Genomic DNA, 26,471 nt, shown 5'->3' with positions numbered 1-26,471 from the left:
TGTAGGGCTCCGAAGGGTTCTTGCGAGTTTCTCGGTCTTTCCAGCAAGGGTGGCAGTATTTAGCGTGCAAGCAAGTATTTATTTGGCTATAACTAAATTAATTGCGTCGTGGCGCCTCGTCTGTCGTTCTCATTCTGTTGTCAACTAGCGATCAATACTTACTTCAACACATAACAATAGCGTTACCATCGCATGATCCAATTAACTGTCATTGACACCATGCTCTTTGGCAGCATCACAAAGTTTTCGAAAGGCGCACAGTAGAAGGCCCTTTCTATGCCTACAAACGACCTCACCGCGTACTCAACTTTCACAGTTGGGAACCAAGAAATGGACAGCAGACTCACAGGATTTTTCCACGTTAGTAAGCATTTAGGCAGTGCGATCTTAGCTCCTTCTCACGAATGTGATGATGAACCAGGTTCTCCAAACACCTTACCGATGATGGCGGCCAAAAGGAAGTATAGCTCTCAGGGCGAAGACGTGGATTGGTACCTACGATAGGGCATAAAATCTGGGCAACGTCTGTTGAACTAACACTAGCAGCTCAGCTACCAACCCACGTGGTGATCGCTGCAAGTTCTTTCTTAGCAAAAAGCTGCAGACGGAGAACCATTAATGCTGCATACCGAGTAATGTTACATTCTCAAAGAACGCGGGCACGCGCAGGGATTTACCACGTCTCCGTCTAGCGGAGAAGCGACTTCACGGAAGTTTTAGCAACAAGTCAGCAGGATAAAGACTTATACACCTCGATGCTCATCCTGCCGCAAGCGATGGAAAAACTGTGGGAATATGGAGATGGTTGCACCTGGAGTAAGTGATTCGCGATGCCAATGTAAATGCGAGAGGCAACATCCTTTTCAAGTCCAACCAACTACTGGCCTACGCTGACGATATCGACATCATGGGAAGAACAACCCGAGATGTACAGTCTACCTTAATCCAGATCGAGTAGGCGGTGCGAGATCTTGAGCTGCACATTAATGAAGGCAAGACGAAGTATATGGTGGCAACGTCAGTTCCAAAACCAAAACAATGAAGATAGGAGACTACAATTTTGAGACCGTTGATAATTTCTCCTATCTAGAGTCGAAAATCACAACCAATAACAACTATGACGATGAAATCCACGCACGGTTGTTGGCAGCCAGCAGAGCCTATTTCAGCTTACAAAACTCTTTCGCTCGAAACGTCTCACCATAGGGTCAAAGCTCTTACTGTACAAGACCAGTCCTTATGCATTCCTCGGAGAGTTGGGTTCTTAGCAAAAAAAACTGCGAACACTTGGCCGCGTTCGAAAGAAGAATCCTCCGAAGAATTTTTCACCCCCTACATGAGGATGGACAATTCCGTAGCCTACATTACGACGAAATCTATGAGCGATACCATGACCGTTTGGTTGTAGATGAAATACGGCTCAACAGGTTGCGGTGGGCGGGTCACTTAATCCGTATGGATGAGGATGATCCCACCCGGAAAGTCTATAAGGGCAATATCTATGGTAGAAAAAGAAGACGAGGCAGACCTGCCTGAGATGGAGCGATAGAGTAGGTCAGGACGCCAGACAGCTTTTAGAGATATAGAATTGGTGGACCTCGGCGCAAAGCCGGGATGTCTGGAGTTCCTTATTAAGGCAGCCTTAGACCGGATACCGGTTGTTGCGCCGTTGGTGATTATGATTAGTTCCTGGATGACTAACATTTACAAAAAATCATTCGTGGAAACTATCAAAGCAGAAACAAGAAAATGCCAATTTTCAGGAATATAATCCATGGAAATTACATTGGCAACAACTCGCACGAAGAGGTTTCCACCTTAAGTAGTTTTATTATTTTTCTTTACCTTCCGTTTGTCCCCCGGTAGAATTCGAAAGAGGAAAGATAGGCAGAGCGGCCATTGGCTTGGCTTGAGGCAAAATTCCATCATCACCAACTTTATAACGATCTAGAAGTGCTACCCATTGCAATTTGAGGTATAAACTCTAGCCAACCTCTACAAGGAAATTAACAGTTTGGAAGCGGACCGTGATTGGAACAGTAGTTGCGGAGTTTTAAAGTTTCGTTTTAAGGAAACTGAAAAAGTGAATTCATTATATCTACCAAAGATCTGAGATTAACATCAGCAACCAAGTATGTATGATATGATATCGGTACAACTGAACTGTGGAATTTACAAAATAAAAATGGTTTTCTTTGAGAAACACGATATCACTTTTCATATAAATTTCTTTATTTTCATCACATAATCATTTCTTTCTAAATATAACACACCAATTGCCTTGATCGTAGTAAGCGCACTCCACTTCAATGCTTTCAATACGCGCACACAACTGAGCTAATTCTCCCTCTTCGAAAACATGATAATATCGTAAAAATTCTTTTTTCACGCCGCCATCCTCCGTAGTTGTTTCGATACTTTTAGGACCCGATGATTTTAATTTCCATGGGACGAAAACGTCCTGTTCTTGAAACTGTGTTCGATTCATATGAACAGGTAAGTCGACAAGTTCGCTTTTCGATGAAAGCGATTGAGTGTTTTCATTTGAAACTGATTTTGTGTTTTGCATTCGATTATTTCTATTACGGTGTAAGTAACTCGACTTCTCACAATTGAACTCTTGGTTCTTGGCCCAGACATAAATTAGACAACGACCGTTGGAAACTAGAACTCGGGCCATTTCAGCTATTGCCTGTAATCGTCGCGCCTAAAATATTTTGGGTATTGAGAAACTTATTAGGGGTATCAATTTTTAAGCTCACACGCTCATTCAAGCAAGAAGCGATTTACTATGAAATTATTGCAGAAAATTTAAATTAAAGCGAGCAGCGAGCGAGCACCAGATTAGTTACAAACTAATTCAAAGTAAGTTAGATTTATTTACAACGATCGTTATTCCATCTAAAACCTAAATTATGAATAATGAAAATAATCCACATATTGAACGAACTCAAATTTAACATACATAACCACATTTACAAACAAGAAGACTTCAATAAAAAATGATGTTTATTTTGAAAAGTAGCTACAAATATATGCAAACATTAAGTTCTACGAATTTGGGTTTCTCCATTAAGCTGATTAGCAAATTTATAAATTGCAAAGTCAATAGAGCCCTGAAGTGTGTATAAAACTACAAATAGTGATTGTTGTGATCTTAGGAATGTCTATGTCTCCGGCGAAAAAGTCTTTGATTATATTAATTATTGGTTTCAGCAGACTCACCGAAGAGAATGTGAATTCCTATTACTCGACTTATTGGACAACACAAAATTCAAACCCTTTCTATTTACATCTATACATGTAAGGCAAAGATAAGAAGAAGCAGATCGGGAAAATAGAAAGTAGACGCTTCTAGTAGAAAAGATCTTGTCTTTTTCTTAAATGAAGAACTTTCGATGTGGGTTTTTCCATTTGTAAAAGAAAAATATTGCAGTAAATCCCCGATAATTCATATGGTCAAAGGAGGAGTTACTAGGATCACCAAATACAGTAGAGTCCTGATAATACGTCCATCGATAGTTCGTATTTCCGGCTAATTCGTACAAATTTGACGATCCCCAAACTTACACTTTTCTTTATTTTGCATTCCCGATAATTGATACTCCCGATATTTCGTATCAAATCGTTAGTGCCTTGACGATAGCAATTATTGTGATTCTACTGTATTGGATAGACACAATAAAAAAATTAACTTAGCTGAAAATACAAATAATTGGGATACGAAATACTGGTATTCCACTGTATACATATTGAAGACAATCCACGTGCTCATCCTAAACAAACATTGTCCATTAGTGTGGAGATACTTGTATGTACGCATCTAAATCATTCTTACGCATTCGAATATTTCCGGTTTACATCGTATACACTCGAAATTGGTTGTAAGTAAATTAATTAAATTAGTTCGAACAAAACAAATGCTTGTCCGCAAGCTAAATATTGACTGGAAAGAGGGGGGAACTAGCAAGAGCCCTTCGGAAAAGATGCATTGATATTTGCGCTCTATAAGAAACTCGATGAAGTGGTATCAAAATCTTTGACATAGAACGTAAAGGCGGTAAAAATCGCTAAAGACTTCTATATTGTAGCCCACGCACTCAATACGGTATTGGTTTTGTCATACGCCCCACAGACAGGTCGACCTGATGCCGAGAAAGATGTCTTCTAACAACTTCTCGAAACAAAAACCTGTAATGTGCCTGCTGATAACTATATCGCCAATGCGGGCGACCTTGATGCTGAAAAGGGTCCTTAGTGTCAGTAGCCCAACGATCGAAAGTACTACATCAGTAAATTTCCTTCGAAGTGCCTGAAATTGCAAGCCTACGGACAAATTACCTTAGATTTCGCCGGATTTTTCAGTACGTAAGAGGCCAAGACGAAGTGACGCTTAGAACCGCAGAGTATAATAGTGGGAAAAAGAACTCCTCAACCAAATCAACAGGCAGAAGCCACACTGCTGACAGGAGCTAATTAACGACATAAACAGAGAGTCATGGGGCCTTGGGTATAAGCTGGTTACCAAAAAACTCGATGCCCATCGATCACCCTGTTCTATAGAAGCGGCGAAGATGTAAGAAATAGTGCAGGCCCTTTTTCCTGTCCAGCGCACTCAAACTGAGGCTGTCGATAAAGCAGTGAGTACTGAAAAATATCCACTCTTCAATGCAGACGAACTAAAGGAGGCGGTCCTACCCATGAAGAAAAAAAAACTACCAGGATCGGACGGTATTCCCAGCGAAGTATTGAAACTCGTATGTAAATACAAGCCGGGCTTCCTACTTGGCGCAGTCAACACATGTTTGATAGCGGATGTTTCTCCTTCCCGCTGGAAAGTTTCGAGACTTGTGCTGATAAGCAAGGACAAAGGCGACCCGGAGGCAGGGTCAACGAATCGGTCAGTATGTTGGAAACAGCGAAAAAGCTACTTGAGAAGTTCATCAAGCCACGACTGACTGATGCAATATGTGCTTGAGGAGAATACTCACTAACATAATACGGTTTTAAAGCGGGGCGATCCACAATTGATACCATGGAGGAGGTGGTACAAGCGGTAAAACTGGTTGAGGCACACAGTCCCCACTGTCGGCGAGTGGTGCTTCTAATGACCCTTGATGTAAGAAACGCCTTCAATCCTGCGAAGTGGTACGACATGCTTGAAACACTGGAAAATCGTTTCCATACTGCAGGCCTCCTATTGCGAATGTTGAAGGACTATTTAAAGTACCGTGACCTACTCTACGAGATCCGGGAAGGACAGCGCGGAATCCTTGGTCTGGACCTTTGGAATGCCTTATACGATAGCCTTCTACGACTCGAAATGCATCTGGTCGGATATGCGGATGATGTTGCGGCATTGGTTACCGCACGCACTGTTGAGTAAGTTCAGCGCACATTGGGAATGGCGACGAGTAAACAGATGGATGACTGAGCATGGATTCTTCCAAACTTTGGAGAAAACTGAAGTCGTTATGCTGACCAAGGAGAGGGTTCCCAGTCCATTCTATTCATAGGACTGATCTTAGGTAATGTGTCAAACGGTTCCTCATCAGAATGCTGGATGCTCCAGGGGGCGTTTTAGCCGGTAGTCTGTATGAAAAAAAAAAAAAAAAAAAAAAAAAAAATTTGGAACATGCAATGAGAATGTTGAACGTATAGTCGATTTTGAGGACATTCTACTTGTCAATACATGGCTTATTAAACGATTGTGATTTTCCTACATTTTATAGTGGGAACAGTGAAATGCAAATCGTCTATATCCTCATAAGACGACGACATTTTATCACTGTCACTGACTGCAAGCCGTTCCCTATGGTTGTTCATTGCTGTCTTGTGCATTAAGCTACAAATAAAACAGCGTGAGGAACGCATTGGCTCGCCACGTATTATATGGTGGTGATTTGGTGAGAAAACAGGAAAAATGATCTCATTTACACCATTCTCAACCATTACGAATGTCGGACAATCGTAGAGGCAGGTTAAAAACACGATCCACAAAGCGGTCTATGCAACCCTCAGTAAGCGGTTCATCAACTGCGATACTCGGACTTTGGAATGACGATATCCAAACAAAGGTCCGCGAAAAGAAACGCCTCTACCATAAGTTTCTAGTCAATAAAACACTGGTTACTTGGTTAGAAAAACAAAAAAAAAATTCCCGAAATGCCGAACATTTTTTTTTATTGATCATCTTGATCATCACCATCAGACTAGACTAGCCACACTAAAACTTTCTCGACAAGAAAAGGCTGGCCAATGGCCAGAATACCAACCGGAAAGCAAATAAAGTGGTCGTGATGTTACGATAAACTGGACACTCGAGATGGCGAGAGAGATCTGTATCGACTTGTCAAAAGCCGACAACAATACACACAGGATATCGAATACTTCCGTTGCATTAACAACAAGAACGGTACATTGCTTACCGATCGACGAGCCACAACGGATAATGGCGAGAATATTTCGAGCAAATTTCAACGGAAGAATTTGTTCATCCCACCCTTCCGCAAGTATTGCCAACATTTGTAGCAATTTCACCTGTGAGCGCGACTAATCTCGAGGAAGCACTAAAACGAATGAGATCGGGGAAAGTAATAATACCTGATGACATCGTATCCGAGGTCTGGAAAGCGAAGTGTTGTAATTCAACACTGTGCCTCAGTGAGTTCTTCATTGGGATTTTTGAGAAAGGTAGAACACCATTTGACTGGCAAAGCACCACCACTCCAATATGGAGTGAGAAAGGTAGTTATGAAGTTGCTTCATGCATTAGGGCAACCTGAATGAAGTGGCGTTCCACAATTGACGTCCTTTGTGATCGACGTATCAACGAATGCCTCAAATTGAAAATTTACCACATTGTCATCCGCCATGTTGCCCTCTATGGTTCTCAGTGTTGGCCAACTTTAAAAGACAATAAACGATGCCTCGCGGTAATAGAGACGAAGACATTACATTGGCCCAGTGGCGTAACATCATGATCACGTTCAAAATGAGGATATTCGCGATCTATATGGGGTCGCACCGATCGATGCGCCTTCAATGGTATGGTCACGTAATTCACGCTATCGAGAAATCACTTGACAAGGTTAGTCTACACATCGAAGTCGATAGGAATAGACTTAAATCCGGTCGAAATCCTCGCGACTGCATCTAGATCAGGCTTCTGACAGGGAAAAATGGCGCGACCGATCAATTTAACGGTGGGAAGGCTGAAGAAGAAGAAGGTCGTACCCACTGAGAACTTACATACATATGTATATATATAATATAATAAGTTATTGTTAACATGTCCATTGAATATCGAAATATCGCGAACGGCATCGAACAAAGAAGCGTTTTTATATCCAGAACAAGATAGCTTGAGGCACAAGGAGCAGTCGTTGAAATTTTACCAATAAATCACTTGTAATGACTCACGCACTGCGTATTACAAAAAACATAAACTTTCAAAAACTATTATAAACATATCCTCATATCATTATAAACGTTCCCCCCAACAGATAATAATATACACATACAATAATATAAACATACATCATACAAACAGAATATAAATTTAACGTAAACAAATAAGTTCATTTTGCATTTCACGTATCCATCGGCGATTTACAACATTCATTCATAACTGCACAATGCACAATGGCCTGATATTTGCAAGCTAAAGAAAAATAATGTATAAAAGACTTCACTAATTATCAATAAAGAAAATTCTGATCTGAAATCAGGTTTGGTTCCTGCAATCTCCCAGACCGATAGAGCGGTTAACGCTGCTCTTGGAGTCTGTGTAACGCTACAAGGGCTACTCTACTGGCCGATTGCAATAGGACTAACAATACAACACCATGCAGTAAGACAAAGAGGGAAATTAGGCGAATCACGCTTGTCTATCAGGTGCCCTATGGGATTGTAGTCCGGTCGATCCAAAGTGTTTGCGATGCTTGTTTAAACTTGAATAGTTTCGGTGTGAGGTCTATTAATTGTTCTCGTTCCTAATGTTATTTGGATTTCACGACGTGTTCTGCATGCATTGTTGCGAAATTCCTGGTGAATGCTATCTCTAAAATTTTATTATCGACTCTCTTGCTCCTCATCACTTTGTTTAGGTTTCTCCAACCATTAACTTGCCTGCGAAATCCTCAAAATAATGGGCACGCCTGACGACAGGAGGTGAAATGGAAAGGAGCAGAAATTTTAATGAAAACAAGGGATAATAGGAGTGCGCGAGTAAGGAGTGAAAATGTGCACACTTAAAATGAGACAGGACTCATTTTCGAGAACCCAACCCCAACCCAAAAATCTGATTAGTGCGCTTATATTGAATCTAGGCCTCAACATTTGTCCCATTGCGATATCTGCTCAAATAAACTTACTAATAGTATATTGCCAACTTTTAGAAATGGGCGGAAAAAAACCTCTAATTTCATCATAGTTACTAGGTACTAAATTTCGCACCAGACTCATTAGAAGTGGGTCTTGCCATGAAGCCTTACGGGAACCGGAATGGCCGAGTTATTTGCGGCTGGCTCTCTTGTGGGCTTATGAATCGTAAATTCATCCGAAAACTATATTGACTAGTATCATTAAATACACGCTCATAACTTTAAAACTTAAGTCGATGGGTGCAGTATTTGAAATATACCAGTGTAAACACGATGTTAACAAAGACTATTTCGAAATTATTAGCGTCACCTTCACTAACACCTGAGGCAAAAGAAGTATCGGCTCCGGAATGTTGTGGCATCCGAGTTTGTTTCGTTTAATCTTCCGCGAGTTTTTCACAATTTCCCGAAATTATAGGTATACTTGAGGGCTTTAGTCTCTCTCTCCCTTTCCAAAAAATTCCACCTACCTTCTCGAATCTGGCTAGTATAGAGACATGCAAGCGCGAATCGACAGGGTACAAGATGAACCTAGATGACGCCGTGATTGACATGCGATCCTTTTGGCCATCTGCAAACATCACGACTTACTGTTGTTTCAAGTAAGGATTGAATTAGATCGCAACCTAAAGTTTCAGTGCAAACTGGCTATCGGGAATATCTAACTATAATGAAGCGAATTAATCCCATTTGCGAACTATCATTAAATTTTCAACAATTCATATATAATATAATATTGAAAATCTTTACGTCAAATCCAGTGCTTGATCTCTTGGCAGAAGTTCAAAAAAGTTCGCATTACTTTTCAAATGTTTTGTTGCATATTGTTGGAACACGTGAGAAATAATAATAATAATAAACTACGCCGAAGCCGGTCCCAAGCCCGGTTGTGAAAGGAGGAGGGATGGATAGCTCCAGTCTTAATGGCTGTACGCCCCCGCAGCGTCTCAGGGGGTAGGTGAGGAAAGTGCAGGAACTTTGCAGTCTTGCAGATTACTCACTGAGAAAGCTGTCCCCACACCTGGCAGTTAGGTATAAAATGCAAATCCATCCAATGAGAAGGAGAAATTTGAGGTCCGGTACGGATAACCGGTGGGAGTCGTCTGACTTGGTGACTGGGTCGGGCTCCCGTAATGGACAGTACGGCGTCGAAACCGTTAGTCGTGGGGCGGTTCGACGTCTAGGAGCCACGACGACCAGGAGCACAGCTCCACCTGCTGCAGCTGTTTCGCCACAATCTGTGGCGACCACTTCAACAGGTTCGCGTAGGCAGCGGATTAAATTTACTGAAGAAATGAACCTCTTCATCATCCACTCCTACTACGAAATAACGGCGGGGGCGGGTACAACATCTTACCGCCCCTTGCCGAGTGTTTCCCGCAATTCGCGCACGTGACTGCAACGAGTCGCAGACCAGTACCGCTTTATTACTCGCAGCTAATCCCGGCCACCATCAGGGAGCGTGTTCGACTTGAGGTCAGGTTCAGTATTCGCCTAAGCACTCTTCTCCACCGTCCGCATAGACCAGGTATTCCCAGGCTCTATGCACCTCCAGCAACTCCGGGAATTCTATCTCAAATCAATGATGAGATTGCATCTCGGCTGTGTGCTGATATGTCGCTGCTGCAACTACAATCACTTGTGTATTGTGGTGCAGTTGCGACTATCAGATTGCATGGTCAGAATATTTGCTTTCGTGTTATTGGTTTGAGTGACCAAAGAGATCCACCATGGAAAATTCGTCTGGAACGTCGGCGGGACTCACTAAGGTAGGACATTGCTAGACTAATTCAGATCAGCACTGACAATGCCAGCAGACGGGTGAGAAATAAAGTGCAGAGGGTTTACCGGAACTATGCCATCCCCAGTGAGACACCCGTAGTTGAAATTGAACACTAAAACCGAAACTTTCTGTCATATGCAGTCGGTTACGACGGTATGGTGAAAGTTGTTCCAGACGTGTCCACAATGCAACATACGCGAGGAATCAGCGGAGCTTTTTCAGATCTCTCAACGAATCCCAACAGAGCGTCCAGACAATACAGTTCTCGGTGACGGAAGCGAAAGAGTATTGGGGTGGACTTTGGGGGTTACCCGCCCAGCATGCTGCGTGGATCACCGCCGAAGACACCCGCCATGCCAATACGCCTGGCATGAATTTTGCGGATGTTACCGTAGAGAAGGTTCGACGAGCCATAAACAGCTCGAAGAACTGGAGGGGCCCAGGTTTGGATCGGGTGCAGAATTTCTGGTATAAGAAATTTACTAGCGTACATAGTCGGTTGGCACGCAGTATAAATGAGGTCATAAGTCGGCCGGAGGAATTTCCATCCTTCCTCACTACGGGGATTACCTACCTTATCCCTAAGAAGGACACGGTGCAGGACCCCGCAGACACAAGACCGATTACTTGCTTACCAACCCTCTACAAATGCATCACGTCCATTATTAGTGGAAGGGTCAATGCGCATCTCGAGACTAACAACATCCTGTCCGAGGAGCAGAAGGGCTGCCGAGTTGGGTCAAGGGGTTGCAAAGAGCAACTCATTATCGACTCGGTAGTTGTAGGACAAGCAACTTGAGGCCAAAGAAACCTCTTTAGTTGCTATATCGATTATGCCAAGGCTTTTGATAGCGTTCCACATACCTGGCTAATCGATATCCTACATCGGTCTCGCATTGATCCGAAACTAATAAAATTTTTGGTGACAGTCATGGAAGGGTGGCATACCACATTATCAGTGCGTACATCTGACGGTGCTAATACCTCAGAGCCCATCCGTATACGGAGGGGCACCTTCCAGGGGGATTCGTTGAGTCCCCTTTGGTTTTGTATGTCACTGAACCCCCTTTCATGGCTACTGAATGAAGCTAGAGGGCATGGTTTTGCAATAAATTATGGCCTACGTGCTAAGTGCGAACTGACACACTTGATGTACTTAGATGACATCAAGCTGTATCTGGTACTGACAACCATCTTAGAAGTCTGTTGCGAATAATAGACATGTTCAGCCGTGATATTCGGATGGAGTTTGGATTAGACAAGTGTCGAATCCAAGCCATCCGCAAAGGTCATCACGAGCCGCATGCCGGACATAGCATTGGTGACCTCCACATCGAAACTATGACCAAGACTTCTACAAGTACCTAGGAATTCTGCAGGGAACCCATGCTCGAGTTGGTGGTCTGAAGGAAGCTCTGCTGTCCGAATTCTTGCGACGTGTAAAGCTGGTGCTGAAATCGCATCTCTCGGGGAAGAATAAAATAAGCGCCTTGAATGTATTCGCTATCCCTTCTCTGGCTTATGCATTCAGAATATTGCCGTGGACGAAGACCGATCTGGAAAACGTCCAGCGGCGGATACGGACAACTATGTCCAAATTCCGAATGCATTATCCAAAGTTTGCCGTGGAGCGGATGAACCTGCCTCGTGACATCGGAGGTAGGGGTGTGGTTGACGTGGCGGCACAATATCATCGCCAAGTCGACTCGCTGCGCGCTTATTTTTTACAGCAAAGAGCAGGCGAGTCCCTTGCATGCGACTGTCTGTAAGGTAGACTGCGGAATGACTCCACTTAACTTTAAGGATAGATCTCCACTCCTCTGAGTCGAACCAAGAGCGGATCGATGAATGGAACTCGAAGGCAATGCACGGTAAACATGTGAATTGTCTTTGGCAGCCATTTGTCGATTTGCATTTTTCGAACTTACGGCTGTGTGCTGGGGAGCTCTTTGCTGAGACAGAGGGGTTCATGTATGCCATTCAGGACGGCGTGGTCGCCACCCGAGCTTATAAAAAACTCATCATGAAAGAACGGGTGGAGAACGACCAGTGCAGAATGTGTGGTTCGGCGTTAGAGACGTTGGACCATCTCATTCCTAGCTGTACTGTCATGGCGCCCATGCAATACATCACTAGGCATAATGCTGTATGTAAGGTTATCCATCAAAACCTTGCATACAAGCATGGGCTGATCATGGGAACATGCCCGGTTTACCGATATGAGCCGCAAGCAGTACTTGATAGTTCTGCTTACAGCATGTATTGGGACCGGCAAGTTCTGACTGATCGCCACACTACACAACAAGCCTGACGTACTGTTAGTTGACAAGACGGGTTGCTCCGCGTATATTATTGATGTTGCTATCCCCCATAATAGCAAAATTGAACGGAAATACGTGGAGAAGGTGAACTATAAGCCATTGGCTCGGGAAATCAAAGAAATTTGGCGTCTCAAGCATGTGGTTGTAGTTCCCATAATATTCTCAGCTACAGGTATTGTACCTAAATCCCTCACGGCTTCCCTTGATGTCCTGGGACGTTCGCACACTCTGGTTCAAACCATGCAGAAGTACACCATTCTGCATACGTGCTCGATGTTGCGGGGAGAACTCGACGGATTCCCCCACTGACTTACCACCGGCCACCACCAGCAACGCCCCTTTAGTTTTTAAGTAGGTAGGATCGTCCGAGCCTAAATGCTTGGCACTTAGTGCTAATATTAGGTCAAATCCGGCATCTGCCGAGATTGTGATAACTCGGAAATAATAATAATAATGCTCAATTACCAATTTACTTGCTCACAGAAGAGTTCCATCCACTTTTGGGCGAAAATCTACATTGGTATATAAGTTTGTTCTTCCCAACTAGCTGTTTTATTTGGTCTTTTTGATCATTTGTAATTACCCAACACCATTTTATTCAAATATTCTAAACATACTTTGATTTTCCAAGCCACATTTGGTTGGTAAAACTACGAAGGCTTTTCGAGCATTGAATTGACTAACTTTGTTGGTCATACTGAGCACTTCTGGAGGATTTCATAGAAATTTGAAAAGAAGACATTCACCATGTGTCGTTTTTCCCCGATTATAAAGCTTTTAGGCCAAACGTGGCCACTTGATAGTATACAGCATTATTAGATAATTTCATAACAAATATGTGAAACAAAATTTTAAAAACAAATTAAACATCTCAGTTCTATCTCTCTCAAAATCATGCAGTTCTATCCAAAGCCCAATAATACAAAGCATTACAACAAGAGATTAGTAGAAATTACAGCTCATTCAATGGACATATGATGATATGATGATATGATTATTCGTATTATTTCCTTTGTTATTGGCCAATATAAACAAAGAAGAACGTACCTCTGTTGCCAGGTGATGTATAACTGCAATGCTGATGCATCCATTAACTGAGTTATCTCGGAATGGCAAATTCAGACAATTACACTGGAACACGTGACACTTTCTTTGTGAACAAACTTGCAAGAGACCTTCACTCCGGTCGCATCCGATCTATTTGAATAAATTCATCAAACTAAATTTTTAATATTGTAGTTGCCCTCACTTACCTCGATAATGTTTGGATTCACGCTTAGATATTTCCCATTACCACAGCCAACATCCATGACTACAGATCCACATTCAAATGATTTGATAAAATTTTCAACTTTTGGCCAAGGTTTGTAACGAGTTTCACTGAAATGATTTGCTATTTCATCGTACACTTTATGGACGTTTTCCTCTTCCAATTTGGCAGCAACGCTAGCTAATTTATCCTCGTTACTTTTCTGCTCTGCAGCATAAGTATCGCACAATTCGGGGTAGGCGCAGTCGCATCGATTTCGCCTCAATTTACGGAATGTGAATGAAGTTCGTCGAGTTCGATGGTGGATAGTAAGGCCACCTCCTTCTTTACTTGGAATTACATCCATATGTCTCGGGGTAATGCCATGCGTCCACGCATAGCGCGATTCACCAGACATTATTAGTAAGGAACGACGGGGAAGAACAACTGGGACGTGATTATTATTGCTTCGACGAAACTCCATAACAATATCACTTTCTAAAGATAATGAGTAGATGGGATCTAAGAAGGCACTGTGTGTATCAACGTGCGGCGGTATTCCTGGAAAGTTATGAAAGAGGGGTGTAATGAGTACCGCAACATTATTATTATCTAAAATATGTGATTATTTTTAAATAATGAAAGAAGTTCTTCTTTTCGATATGTCGTACATACAGCCAAAATAATAATGGTGAAGTTAGGGAAAAAATAATAGTTGTTGGAGTCACAATTCAATTGGATCTGGGATTTGAAGGAGGAGGAAATGTGGTCAGCATTGCGCTTGCCCGTGAAAATTACATTGAGTTGACTCAGGTACTCGGTGTCCGACATCCACCCACAATATAAATTCCTCTGTCACCAATGGAATTTGAACCACGACCTTCCGCTGCAACAGCCTGGCACTCTAACTACTAATTAGACAAAGGTGCAGTTTTCTATATTAGAACATTTATCACAGGTGATTCAGCAGGAAATTGGAAGCCAATAAAGTATGTATACTGATTTATTTTGTGTTGGAAAGCTGAATTCATGCACGCTTAATAAATCAGAGCAATTGGGCTTCCCACTTTGTATTAACCCGCGAACCCATCGTTTTGAGTAAGGTAAGTAGATAGATATAAGTGGTCGCCCCGAGGAGTCCACTTAGCGCTGTGGTGCACCGTTTTGATGCTACAATTTCCTAAGACCATGACTGCTGTGGTGAGAGCGGATAAGCAGCGTCCAGCCGTAACATTCACTCATTCATCTCCCTGAGATCCTCAAAGAATGGTTTATCTAGTGTCCGTAGCCTGGTTCTAGCTAGAGCTGGGCGATTGCAAAGGAAATGCCTGATGGTTGGCCCCTGTTCTTCGCAACTTCAGTGTGCCGTCCACACTGTTCAGCGCTTTTCTGCTGGCACCACCAGCCTGGAGAATTTCGCCGTTGAGTAGAAGGCCTTAAAAGCCGCTTGGCTGTCGGTCAGTGTGTGTGTGTTTGAGATGGGGAGAGGCAAAGCCTCTCAGCACTCACACCTTGGTGATGGTGGTCCATTGTACTCGATTCCCCCATCTAACGGAATATCCCTGATTCGTTTATGTATCGCAGGATTTCCGTTAGTGAATGTGATACTATTCGCTGCAGTTGGAGCACATCAGCACCAAAAATCTGATATCTGATGCGTCCGTAAGTGAGGCACTCAGATGAAAATGTTCTGTGCGTTCCGCTTCCTCATTACAGGATGGACACGTATCATCTTGGATAATTCCTATTCTGAACATATGCCCAGCTAGTGAATTATGGCCAGCCAGAATGCCCACAATACTTCAGCAAGTCTTCGTGCTTTTCGATAGGATAAACTTTGCAGTATGTTTGTTTGGTTCTGACAGGAAAAGTTTGGTCTGTCTAGCAGCATTAAGGCTTCGCCACCTGTCATTATGGGAAGCTTGTTCCCAGTTTTTAATAACAGCATCAGCCAATACAACCGACACCCCAATTGCTGGTTCCAGTCCGGGCATGGGGAAGGTTGAAGCCTCTTTTACTAACGCATTCAAGATATCATTCCCCTCTACATCACAATGACCACGTACCCAGAGTAAATTCACCATATTGGTTGAATGGTTTTTGAAGTGATCAAAATACTACTCAACGCCCTCAATGCAACTTGACTATCACTACAGATTGCGATGCACCTGCCTTCAACCGCTCGTCAATCATCCAGGTTGCCGGACTTAGGATCGCATACACCTCAGCCTGAAAGACCGTTGTGTATTGTCCCAAAGGAAAAGCCTCGTTTTTATTCGAGAGGTAGACTCCGGCTCCAGAACCATTTCCTGTATTTGAGCCATCGGTGTAGAAGACGTTATTATATCCTGACATGCGTTCTTCTGGTTCGTCGTAATTTTCTCTCCGTTTCAAGATAAAATCATATCTTCTACCAAACAGATGCGTGGGGGAAGTGAGAATCGGAAGGCATCATTCAGTTCTCCTTATGACTGTTCCAATGCTGAGCGTTCGCATCACAGCCAATTAAAAGTTCAAGGCCACTTGATTCTGTATACACTACCAGATCCATTAGTTTTTGCGTCGGCCGAGGGCACAAAGAATCATAGGGTAAATAAGCACAGGCAAGTATGACGTTTCTCCTCTTACCATTAACCTGGTATCGTAAGTTGACCGCGATAAGGTTCTGGGAACAGAATTGTCTGGGTATTGCCTCTAACAATTTTGACATTGGCACGCAGGCCCTCGGTCTCGAGGATATTTCATCGAAGAAGATCCTAGTCCCCTTGACTGATCCAATACCACAGATTTTGTTAAAACGAACCCATGGCTCTTGCAGTCGGTTAGAATGGCTATGTTACGCATGGGGTTCAGATCATGCCCAGCCTTCGACGGACTTCCAGTTTCGGCAGTATTTACGCTTGGAATATACTGAAGAATCCTGGGAGTCACTCTGTGTATCCGAGAAAACTCCGGCCCCAACTCCACAGACCATCTTTGATCCATCGGTGAAGAGTACTGTGTCACAGTCTTGCAGAACGCCAGCGGTCTTCCACCCTACCCTGGTTGGAAAGTCCACAGCAAAGTTTCTCGCGAAGTTCGGCTTGCGTGTAGCGTAGTCCGTGGGGAACGCCCATAGTTCCCGACGTACTTCGTCTGGGATGTTAGTTTTGAGTAAAGCACCGATTTTTTGAAAACTTTAAATTAATGCCAGATGAAATGTATCGGATGAGTTAGCTTTGCCACGAACTATATCAGCACTACTTTATTAGAACTTCAAACTAAATCAGCACTACTTTATTGAAACTGAATCGCAGCTATCATTTCAACACGTAGCTTTTTCTCCTGCTACAAAAATGTGCATATACGTACATACGTATTTCGGGACGAAAATTCGATTGACTTTTATGTTCAAATACTAACAACAGTTTTTCTTGGCATTTCAAATATTTAATAAGTAATTTTTCCTATTGTAACTAAACTACGATAGCAAATACATACTTGTGAAGAGTTATCTTGCCGAACAAAAGTTTAGGGATAAATGGGAACGTCGAGAATGGATAAAATTTGCCTATGAAAAAGGTACCCAGAAAAATAAATAAAGGGTTAATAGTGAAGTAGAAGTGAAATTAACAACGTGTCCTTTTCCGAAAAATTGATCCTTTGAGATGACCATCAACACGTAGGGTTCAATTTAATATGTTTTTTATATTAAAAATGTTTGGTATAAGCTCAATTTTATTAGAATAACAAGCCCAGTGAACAACATTTCAGGAAAAGGCTACTACCGAAAACCGCGTTGCGTCTCTATAGTTGAAATTCAGGGAAGGGCACGGACATCCCCCAATCGAAGCTATTTTTTTCGTGCAAATCGCGATTGTAGCAGTTAACGAACCGCCGGGAACTTTCAGAAAAGGTGAGAAGAGACCCTTAACACCAGGAGCTAGAGGAAGAATACCGCGTCTCCGAAAAGACATCAAGAAAACGCTATGGCGGAGCGAGCAATTTGTATGACGAACGCATGCAATTATGAACGGGGCGAAGAAGACCAGATTTCCGCGCTCCGCCTATTAATTAACATTTTAAGAAATAGTTATCGATTGTATATTAAAAGTAAAATTGAAGGGCCTTGAAAAATAAAATATAATAAGTTACATTGCCGACCCCGATAATTGCGAGTTTGGACTTGAATTGATTTTTGTATGATTTCAAGAATCAAATTGTTATTGTGATCTCGCTTAGTGACTTTAAAACGATACGCTCGCAAGGAAAGTTCGCGGATTTGGATTAATCGAAGGCCACGTGCTGCACACTAGATGGTGGAAGAGTGAAGATGAAAGAAAACGCGAAGGACTGGCGCAACAAAAAGTCTTCCTAGTTTTTGCCGTGTGTGTGCCAAACGTCGTTTATGAGTAAATTGTCGGCAGTGGCTACAGCAGCAGTTAGTATTGGTACTTCCTATGGTATTTGAACCGTTCGATCCAATAATTTTTCACTGCCTCAGCGTTTAAACGCGAAGCAGTCAAGTGTATCCACAGCTTCAAACAAAAGCTCCGCGTTAAGGGAAGAAGAAACGTGTCCGTGAACCCCAATATACTTACAGTTGAATTTCGCAATCGTAACCTGCGTGAACCTAGAAAGACCTCTCATTGCAGTTGCTCGTAAGTCCTAAACAAATCGTCGTCATGGAATCAGAATTGAGTTCCCAGATTCCAGGGGAGTAAACTACCGTCCGACTAGCCAAGTGAACAAGCGAAATGCAAACCCCGATGGTTAAATGCTTCTCCCGAAAGTGAAGCACCGAAAGTGAAGTCTTCAGACGAGTGCCGCCCCCAAGTTAATTGGGCGGTGGGCGAAGACAATTCAACAAGCTGGCAAAGTTGGCACCGAGCTGCTAATCTTTGTGACTGCATAGAGCAGATTCCGGTCCAAGTTAAGGAGTATCACAATTGTACGCACAAACCGAGACTTCCGATGTAGTGGAGAAGGATGCTTTTTACGAGGAATTGAACGCGGTTCAGGAGTAGCTTCCTAAAGGTGACATTGGGGATGGGAGGTTCGTGGATTTCTGTAACTTCCACCGCCTCGTCGTAGATGGCGCATTGGTCGAGCACAGAGCATGCCATAAGATCAGTTGGATTTCAACTGACCGACGCCGTACGAGCAATCACATTGACCACTTCGCGATCAACAGGAGATTTAGGAATGGTCTTCTGGATGTGCATACCAAGAGAGGCGCTTACATCGGCCTCGATCACCATCTGGTGGTCAGTTACGTTTGCTTGCGTATTGCGTCCACCACTTCTCACAGGGTTGGGAAGCTGCGGCCTCCTAAGTTTAACATCGATCACTTGTACGACCCAGCTGTCGCTCGACAGTGGGAAAGCTATCGGCAGACCTATTGAGTAACGCGTCTGAGAATATCAATGAGAATTGGGCTGCCATTAAACATTCTCTTTTCTCGGAACCTGCACAGGTCGTCGGCCACATCGTAAAAGGAAGGGTTTGAAGGCTCTAGTGACCGCTGCGAGTGATGGCGGACACAACGCGCTCGAACTCCGTTATCAAGCGAAACCTCGAAAAGTTCAACGTAATGTACGCCGTATCAAGAGAAAATTTGCTACTGCGCTGGTCAGGGAAGCGGAAGATGCTGTCGACTTCTTATTCACTATAATAAACAACTGAAGAAATTTCGTGACAATCAGTTCAGCTGTTTCAGAGTAAATCCGGTCTGACAGAAAGACGGACAAACAGACTTGAACCGATTTTCACACAAAACCTTAAAAAGGGGCATCCGTTTTGAGTATAACGATTGGATGGATACCTATTCCCTGTCGTCGCAAAGATAATAGGTAAAATAATCCTAGAATGCATCAAAGAACATCTTGAAAGCTTGATCGACAGAGAGCACGCTGATTTCCGCTCCGGATCCTCCTGGATTGATCGCATCAACACCTTACGGATCGTTTTGGAAAAATGCACGGAATTTAGATCTTCACTGCGTTTACTCTTTATCGATTTCAAGAAAGCTTTCGATAGCGTGAACAGGGAATGTATCTGCTCTGCGTAAGTATTCCGGAGAAACTAATAGATATTATCAGAGTGACATATGATGACGCAAAGTTTCACGTGCTGCACCGTGGTAAAATCTCAGAGGATTTTGAGGTCCAGAGCGGAGTCCGCCAGGGTTGCAACTTGTCACCGATATTATTTCTTGTTATTATCGGTAATGTTCTTTATGCTGCCTTGTCTCGAGGACGTGGAGCAATTCAATGGACGATGACATCTTTCCTCAAGCACCTCGACTACGTTGATGATATCTGTTTGCTCTCTCATCGGGTCATGGACCTTGGTCAGATAGCTCTGAATTTGGAAAGAGAGGCAAGTAGAGTTGGACTGAAGATAAATACAAACAAAATTAAGGTTTTCAGTCTGACGGGTCAACGCACTCTCCCTATCTGCATTAATAGCAGAGCATCGAAAGCGTCGATCAATTGGTATATCTAGGAAGCGTGGTTTCTGGGGACGGTGGCACCGAACTGGATGTTACCCGGCGCACTGACAGCGTTCCGCTTTCACTGCCCTATCTAAAACCTGGAAATGTGTTCTGTGCTAGTGCTCTTTCTGTATTGTTATGCAGCAGTAGCACATGGAATGTGAACTCCACTGTTACCCAAAAGCTCCAAGCGTTCGTCAATACCTGTCTGCGACGTATTATCGGAGTGCCCTGGCCTGACACTATATCAAACGAAAAATTTGATCGGCGAACAGGCCGAAATAAATTTTTTTTCGATTAGCCTCAATTGCGTTAAATGGCGAAAAGAGTCGAATTTAAAATGTTCCGGACAAAAGAAACCAGACTGACAAATGTAGACGTAATAAAGAGTTGTGCCGCTATATGGAATTAGCAGAGACCTTCATGCAATAATTGGTTATGCGATGGCAGTTTGCAGGTTACGGTTACATGGTAGGATTATGTTTTTATTACGTTATCGTATTCTGCCCGCCAAGTCGTTATGAGAAATTTGCACAAGAACAAAGAGTGTGTCTAAAATAGTTTACCAAATGCTTCAACAGACTTTCAAAGATAACGCAATGAGCCGCACATAGAAGGGTGTCTGCGTTTCAAATGTCGAGAGATGGTTGCTGAAGACCACGTTCTTTCTAGGCGCCCTTCATGTGTTGGAAATTTTGTCAGCGTATTTTGACTGAGGATTTGCAAATAATACGGGTTGTCTCCCTAACCAAGATAACAATCGTAAAGACAAGACTTGCAAAAACTTTTTGTCGAAAGTCATTACAGTGCTTGTTTTACGTATCTGAATCAGCAACCAAGCAAGCGCCAAGCGAGTGAAGACTAATAACTCCCCCAGAACAATGAACGCAAAGCATTCGGAAGTTATAAGAGGTCTCGGAAAGGATATGTGGGAGAAAAGGTGGGGCTTTGGCGATTAGGCAACTGGTTTCTTTATCACCATAATGACCCCGCACATAAGCCGATACGAGAGAATCGCTATTTGTCCTTTCAGGTATAGTCTACAGAGGACTTTTTCCTGCTCCCGCGAATAATGAATAGTATAAAAATTAAGGGTTCTGATGATATCGGCGCAGTCAAAACAGCTTCGTGAGGGGACAGGACAATATCAAAGTTGAAGATTCAGAGGTGCTTCAAACGGTGAGAAGGAACACTTGGCAAATGTAACAACTCACAGCAGCATTATATCGGCTAATAGACATTCAGAAATATTTCTACCTTCCTGAACCACACTGCCCGACTGACTTGAAAAGATATTATTTGCCGCCACAGGACCTATAAGAAATTAGCAACAAGTTTCGGTATACAAAAAGTATATTGTTAATTTGGCACTTATCACGGTGGCTTGATATCCTGGGATCATGATTTGAAAGCTGCGCGGTTGTGTCCAGATTAGACCTTTGGCAGAAAAAAATGACGCAACCGATCAAAACGAGCCGACCTGGCTTCTGAATGCGACAAAAGCCGAAAACCAGACATGTTTAAGGGGAAATTGGCTGTTGAAATGCAGTTTTCACACTTTACTTTTTAATCCAAATTTGCAGAGATTTAAGGGAGATAAAAACTATGTATAGGAAATGTAAAATTCAATTTAATAAAATATGTTATAGCAATCGAACGGATTTCGTTCTGTGCGCTCCATCGATGACAACTCTCACGGAAAAATGGAACCATTGTCTTCATACTCACGGCCAGGCCAAAGATATTGCTCTTGATATTTCGAAGGCTTTTGACAGAGTATGGCACCCTGCCCTCCTAGCCAAATTTCGCGCATTTGGTCTGACCCCCGTCGTAGTACATTGCGTGTAAACCGGGAGCGCATGTTTGAGTCATTGAATGAGGACATATCGTCTATTATTTATTGCCTGGGACAAGGCAAATCGTAATATTTTTCATCAATCGACCTAGCGCAGATCTACAAGACTCACGTTAGACCTAGACTGGAATGCAACTCTCACATTGGACGAGTGGAGGTATAACTGCACTGTCAGCTCTAGATAAAGTTCAACGAAGAGCTTTTAAACTCATTGCTGATGTGAGCATTACATCACAAATTGAGCCCCTGCAGCACAGACGAAATGTTGGATGCCTTTCTCTCCTCTATCGTTATTATAGCGGTGTCTGCTCCCAGGAAATATCAGGTCTTGTCCCATGTAGAACCACTCCCAAACACAACAACCAGTTAAGTAGCCGCTCCCATCTCCATACTCTTGCCGCGCCACATAGAAGTTCAGCATGCCCAAGAACCTCCTCAACTCCCTCACTGTCTTTGGACGCGGGAAGCTTGTTATCGCTTGCACCTTGTCTGGGTCGGGCTGTATTCCTTCAGGGGAAATGAAATGGCCGAGGAATCTCACCTGTTGTTGAAGGAATTTGGATTTCTCAACGTTTAGGACTAAACCGGCCTCAAGGAGACGTTGAAAAATGCACTCGAGATGGGCTAAGTGCTCAGACTCAGTGGAAGAAGCGACCAAAACATCATCCAAATATACGAAACAGAACTCGAGGTTTCGCAGGACTGAGTGAATGAACCTTTGAAAGGTTTGCGCCGCATTGCACAATCCGAAAGTCATCCGGGTGAACTCGAAGAGTCCAAAGGGTGTGCATATTGCCGTCTTTGGAATGTCTTCAGGAGCTACTGGGATTTGGTGATAAGCCTTGGTTAAGTCCAAGGTCGAAAAGATGCGGCAATTCGCGAGGTGATGCGCAAAGTCGTGGATGAGTGGAATTGGATATCGGTCAGGAACAGTCTGTGCATTTAGCCTTCTGTAATCCCCACATGGGCGCCATTCGCCGTTTGGCTTAGGGACCATATGCAGTGGGGAAGACCAACAGCTGTTTGAGGGCCTGCAGATACCCTGTTGAACGAGTTGTTCAAACTCTTTCCGTGCAATTGCCAGTTTCTGAGATGGTAGAGGACGCACCTTCGAGAAGATCGGGGAACCAGTAGTGATAATGTGGTGCTGCACATTGTGCTTCACTGGTTTGGAGAGACTACACTTGGTAGTAATCTGGCTGAACTTTTGGAGAAGTGCCCGAACACGAGAGTCGGTAATGTCTTCTAAAAGAACGGAAAGATTATTGCCTGGGTGAGATACCATATGTCCCGACGAATTAAGGTTGGTCGTGGAATCTATAAGAGACTTGTTTTGCAAGTCCACCAGCAATCCATAGTGACACAGGAAGTCTGCGCCTAGTATGGGGAAGCTGACATCCGCCAGGATGAAACGCCACGAAAACGTCCTACGCAAGCCAAGACTCACGTCCACTTGCCTATACCCGTACGTGTTTATGCGGGAGGAATTTGCTGCCGCAAGTTTGAGCGGTTGAGGGAAAAGTTGATGTTGCCGAGGTACGGGAAGAACCGAAACCTCCGCACCAGTATCGATGAGGTAGCTGCGCCCGCTGAGGGGGTCGAAAATAGTTAGGCGACGTGGCGCTGCGTTCTGGGTGGCCGCCGCCAAGACCCCCCGCGGACCTAGTTTTTTGCGGTAGGAGAGAATCTACACGGTAGCGTACATCTTGTCGCTTTATCCCCGAATCTGCGGTGGTACCAGCAAATCCCTTGGTCCGTGGACTGTCTTGACGACCTGCTACCTGATCGCCCTTTTCGGGTGGCAGACCGCGAGCGTGCTCGCGATCTGGCGCCCGAACGCTGAGCGTCCAACGTCGCCCGCATCTCGGCCACACTGGCTGTTAAAGCGGCTATCTCGCGCCTCAAGTCACCCACCTCATCCGACGGTGGTTGAACGGCCGCCAAGGTTGGGCGTACGTACACCTCCTGAACCTGGTCGGCCGTCGCTGCTAGTTCCTCCAAGGAACCGGAGACGCAAGCGAGGATCGCCTGGGTGCCCTCCGGGAGCCGTCGCAGCCAGAGCGACCTGATCAGGTCATCGCCAATCTTGCTTCCACCCAATTGCCTCATTTCGCGAAGCAATTGGCTGGGAGTTCGATCACCCAACGTTAAACCCGCCAGCAAGTGGTCTAATTTTGCCGACTCGCTTGCCGACAGGCGCCTGATCAACTCGCTTTCATTTTGTAATCTTCCCTGGATATTCATTTTAGTTTGTTTGCTCTCTGTTTCTTAATCAGTTCTATTTTCTCCGTACTTTTTAACTGATAACTTCTGTGCCAGATGCAAAACACTTTCAAAAATTAGAATCCTGCAGTGAAGTACAGACAGTCTAAATTCAATAACCGTAGAACTTATATTTTACATTTGTTAAAGTTTTTAGATGTTTAACTTTCTTTACTTCGTGTCACCGTATGCTCGTTAGAGGCAGAAGTGAGACTCGCTTCATGTGTTTCTCTTCTGCCCCTAACTCATGGCACACTTTTCTCGCCGGTCCTCCATTCCCGTGGCGAGCTCCGCAAAGTGGATAGATCCGCGCCATCTATTCGTTCGTATTCACAACATTCGAAATAAATTTCAAATGCTGCGAATCCTGCCGCGCCACACTCTAAGGATCAGTGCTAGTCGCACCGTGAAATACCAGGAATCCATCTTTTCTGGAACTATACGAATGTGGAACGGCTGCCAGCTTTTGTCTTTCCGTCTGACTACAACATACAGATGTTTAGGTAAGGAGTGCTTTGGCACTTACTTCATACTAAACCCCTTCCCCATTCCAATCCCTAGCTTCCTTCCTCCGCACCAAGGCTGCGCTATAGCTTTATCGTATCAAAGGGCATCCCCTGAGCTTTGACATCATCATAAAAGCGAAGATATTTTTCAAATTGAAATGGTAATGGGTTGCACTGCATGCTCAATATTTTATTAACTCCGGAAAAGTGGTATGTCAGTTTGCTTCCTAATTACCAGTCAAAATTTAAACACCACAGACAAAAACAAAAGATGATTTCTATAGTCATATTTGTCTTACCTTGCCCAGGTTCGTAAATGTTCACCGTCAACTGGTCCGGGACCAAAGCTAGTCTATCCGGCACTTTGTCTTCAAGTCTTTTCCACAAAGCATCGCACTCAACGGGTATATTTTCTTCCAAAGGCTTCTCTGGATCGACATTGTTGATGCCATACAAAAATTCATATCCAAAATGTTTCACTCGTCTGTGCTTCAGAAGATTATTTTCCAGCGGTTCCTCAGACATTCGTATGGCCTCCAATAAGATTCTCTCCTCATCGGCAGATACAAAGTCATTTATTATTATCAAACCTTCAGGCAAATCTTGATTATACTGATTAGGCGCCTCTGGGATTTCTTTGATATACGAAAGGTAGATAATTGTTTCGTTCTGTCCAAGCTTCGCGTGACCGTGCATATTGTCGAATATATTCTTCGCGTCGTCCTCGTTGTAGCAGTTTATGAAGCAATAGGATTTGTTAGGAAGCATGACAATGTCGATAACTCGTCCATACTTCAGCGCCTCTTCGAGAATGGTTTCTTTTTGGAGTCCAGTAGACAGTCCGGCATTGCATATTGCTATAAACTAAATGAGGCAAAATAATATTTAATTCGAAAGAAGAAAGGAGCTTTGCATTTTGGTCCAAGTGACCATTCCAAGAGATGCAACTTGCTTACCTTCGTAGGATGTGACACACACTCCACATTAGCGTCACGCGAAAGTATTGCTTGACATCGCTTGTGTTTCCTTTGTATTTTGGAATTTTTATTTTTCCCTGAATCAATCATCTTCCATTCAACGAAAACTCAGCACTTCACCCCAAAAACCCACTTGTTACTTTTGCACCACACGAACAAGACGCTGTTTGGAGAGGTTATGATCAGCTGATTTTGGATGACGTTAAAGTACACTTTCATTCAAAAGTCTGATAAGGTAAATTCACGTAGAACATTTCATTAGAATTTCAAATCGGAAATTATCCTGTTCAGTTCTTCTGAATGAATTTATCGAGGTGGATTAAAGTCAAAATATGATTTGGATGCTAATGAAAATTGAAATGCAGATACAGATAGAGATATTTATAATTTAATAATACAGCTGTAGTTTAATGACAAAGTAAGGAAAAATATATGGATGGTACCAACCGCGTGGGTCTGGAAGAAATCGGCACTAAGTCTCCCGTCAAGATTACAACGAATTCTAAATAGTAATATTAAATGTTTGAAAGTGGGTATTGCATAACTGTTTTCCATTCATCATCATCAACTATGAGAATTAGATTTCCAATGAATGATGAGATTAGGAGAAAGTAAAAGAGCTACTATTCCATTTTATACAGGGCAAAGAATAACTAATA

At 43.3% G+C, this 26,471-nt stretch overlaps 1 protein-coding gene across 1 annotated transcript; it reads right to left on the bottom strand.

Moving 5' to 3' along the window:
• Window positions 1-2,210: 2,210 nt before the first annotated feature.
• Window positions 2,211-25,968, bottom strand: LOC119656141 (alkylated DNA repair protein alkB homolog 8). The gene is made up of 5 exons (XM_038062473.1): window positions 25,792-25,968; window positions 25,135-25,699; window positions 13,742-14,298; window positions 13,536-13,685; window positions 2,211-2,707 (listed from the first exon to the last, which is right to left on the bottom strand). Exons 1-5 carry the CDS (start codon window positions 25,900-25,902, stop codon window positions 2,249-2,251), a joined length of 1,842 nt encoding a protein of 613 aa, XP_037918401.1. The 5' UTR covers window positions 25,903-25,968; the 3' UTR covers window positions 2,211-2,248.
• Window positions 25,969-26,471: the final 503 nt, after the last annotated feature.

The sequence above is a fragment of the Hermetia illucens genome, chromosome 4 (assembly GCF_905115235.1).
Source record: "Hermetia illucens chromosome 4, iHerIll2.2.curated.20191125, whole genome shotgun sequence".
Classification (NCBI taxonomy): domain Eukaryota; kingdom Metazoa; phylum Arthropoda; class Insecta; order Diptera; family Stratiomyidae; genus Hermetia; species Hermetia illucens.
This window is presented reverse-complemented; position numbering and strand designations above follow the sequence as displayed.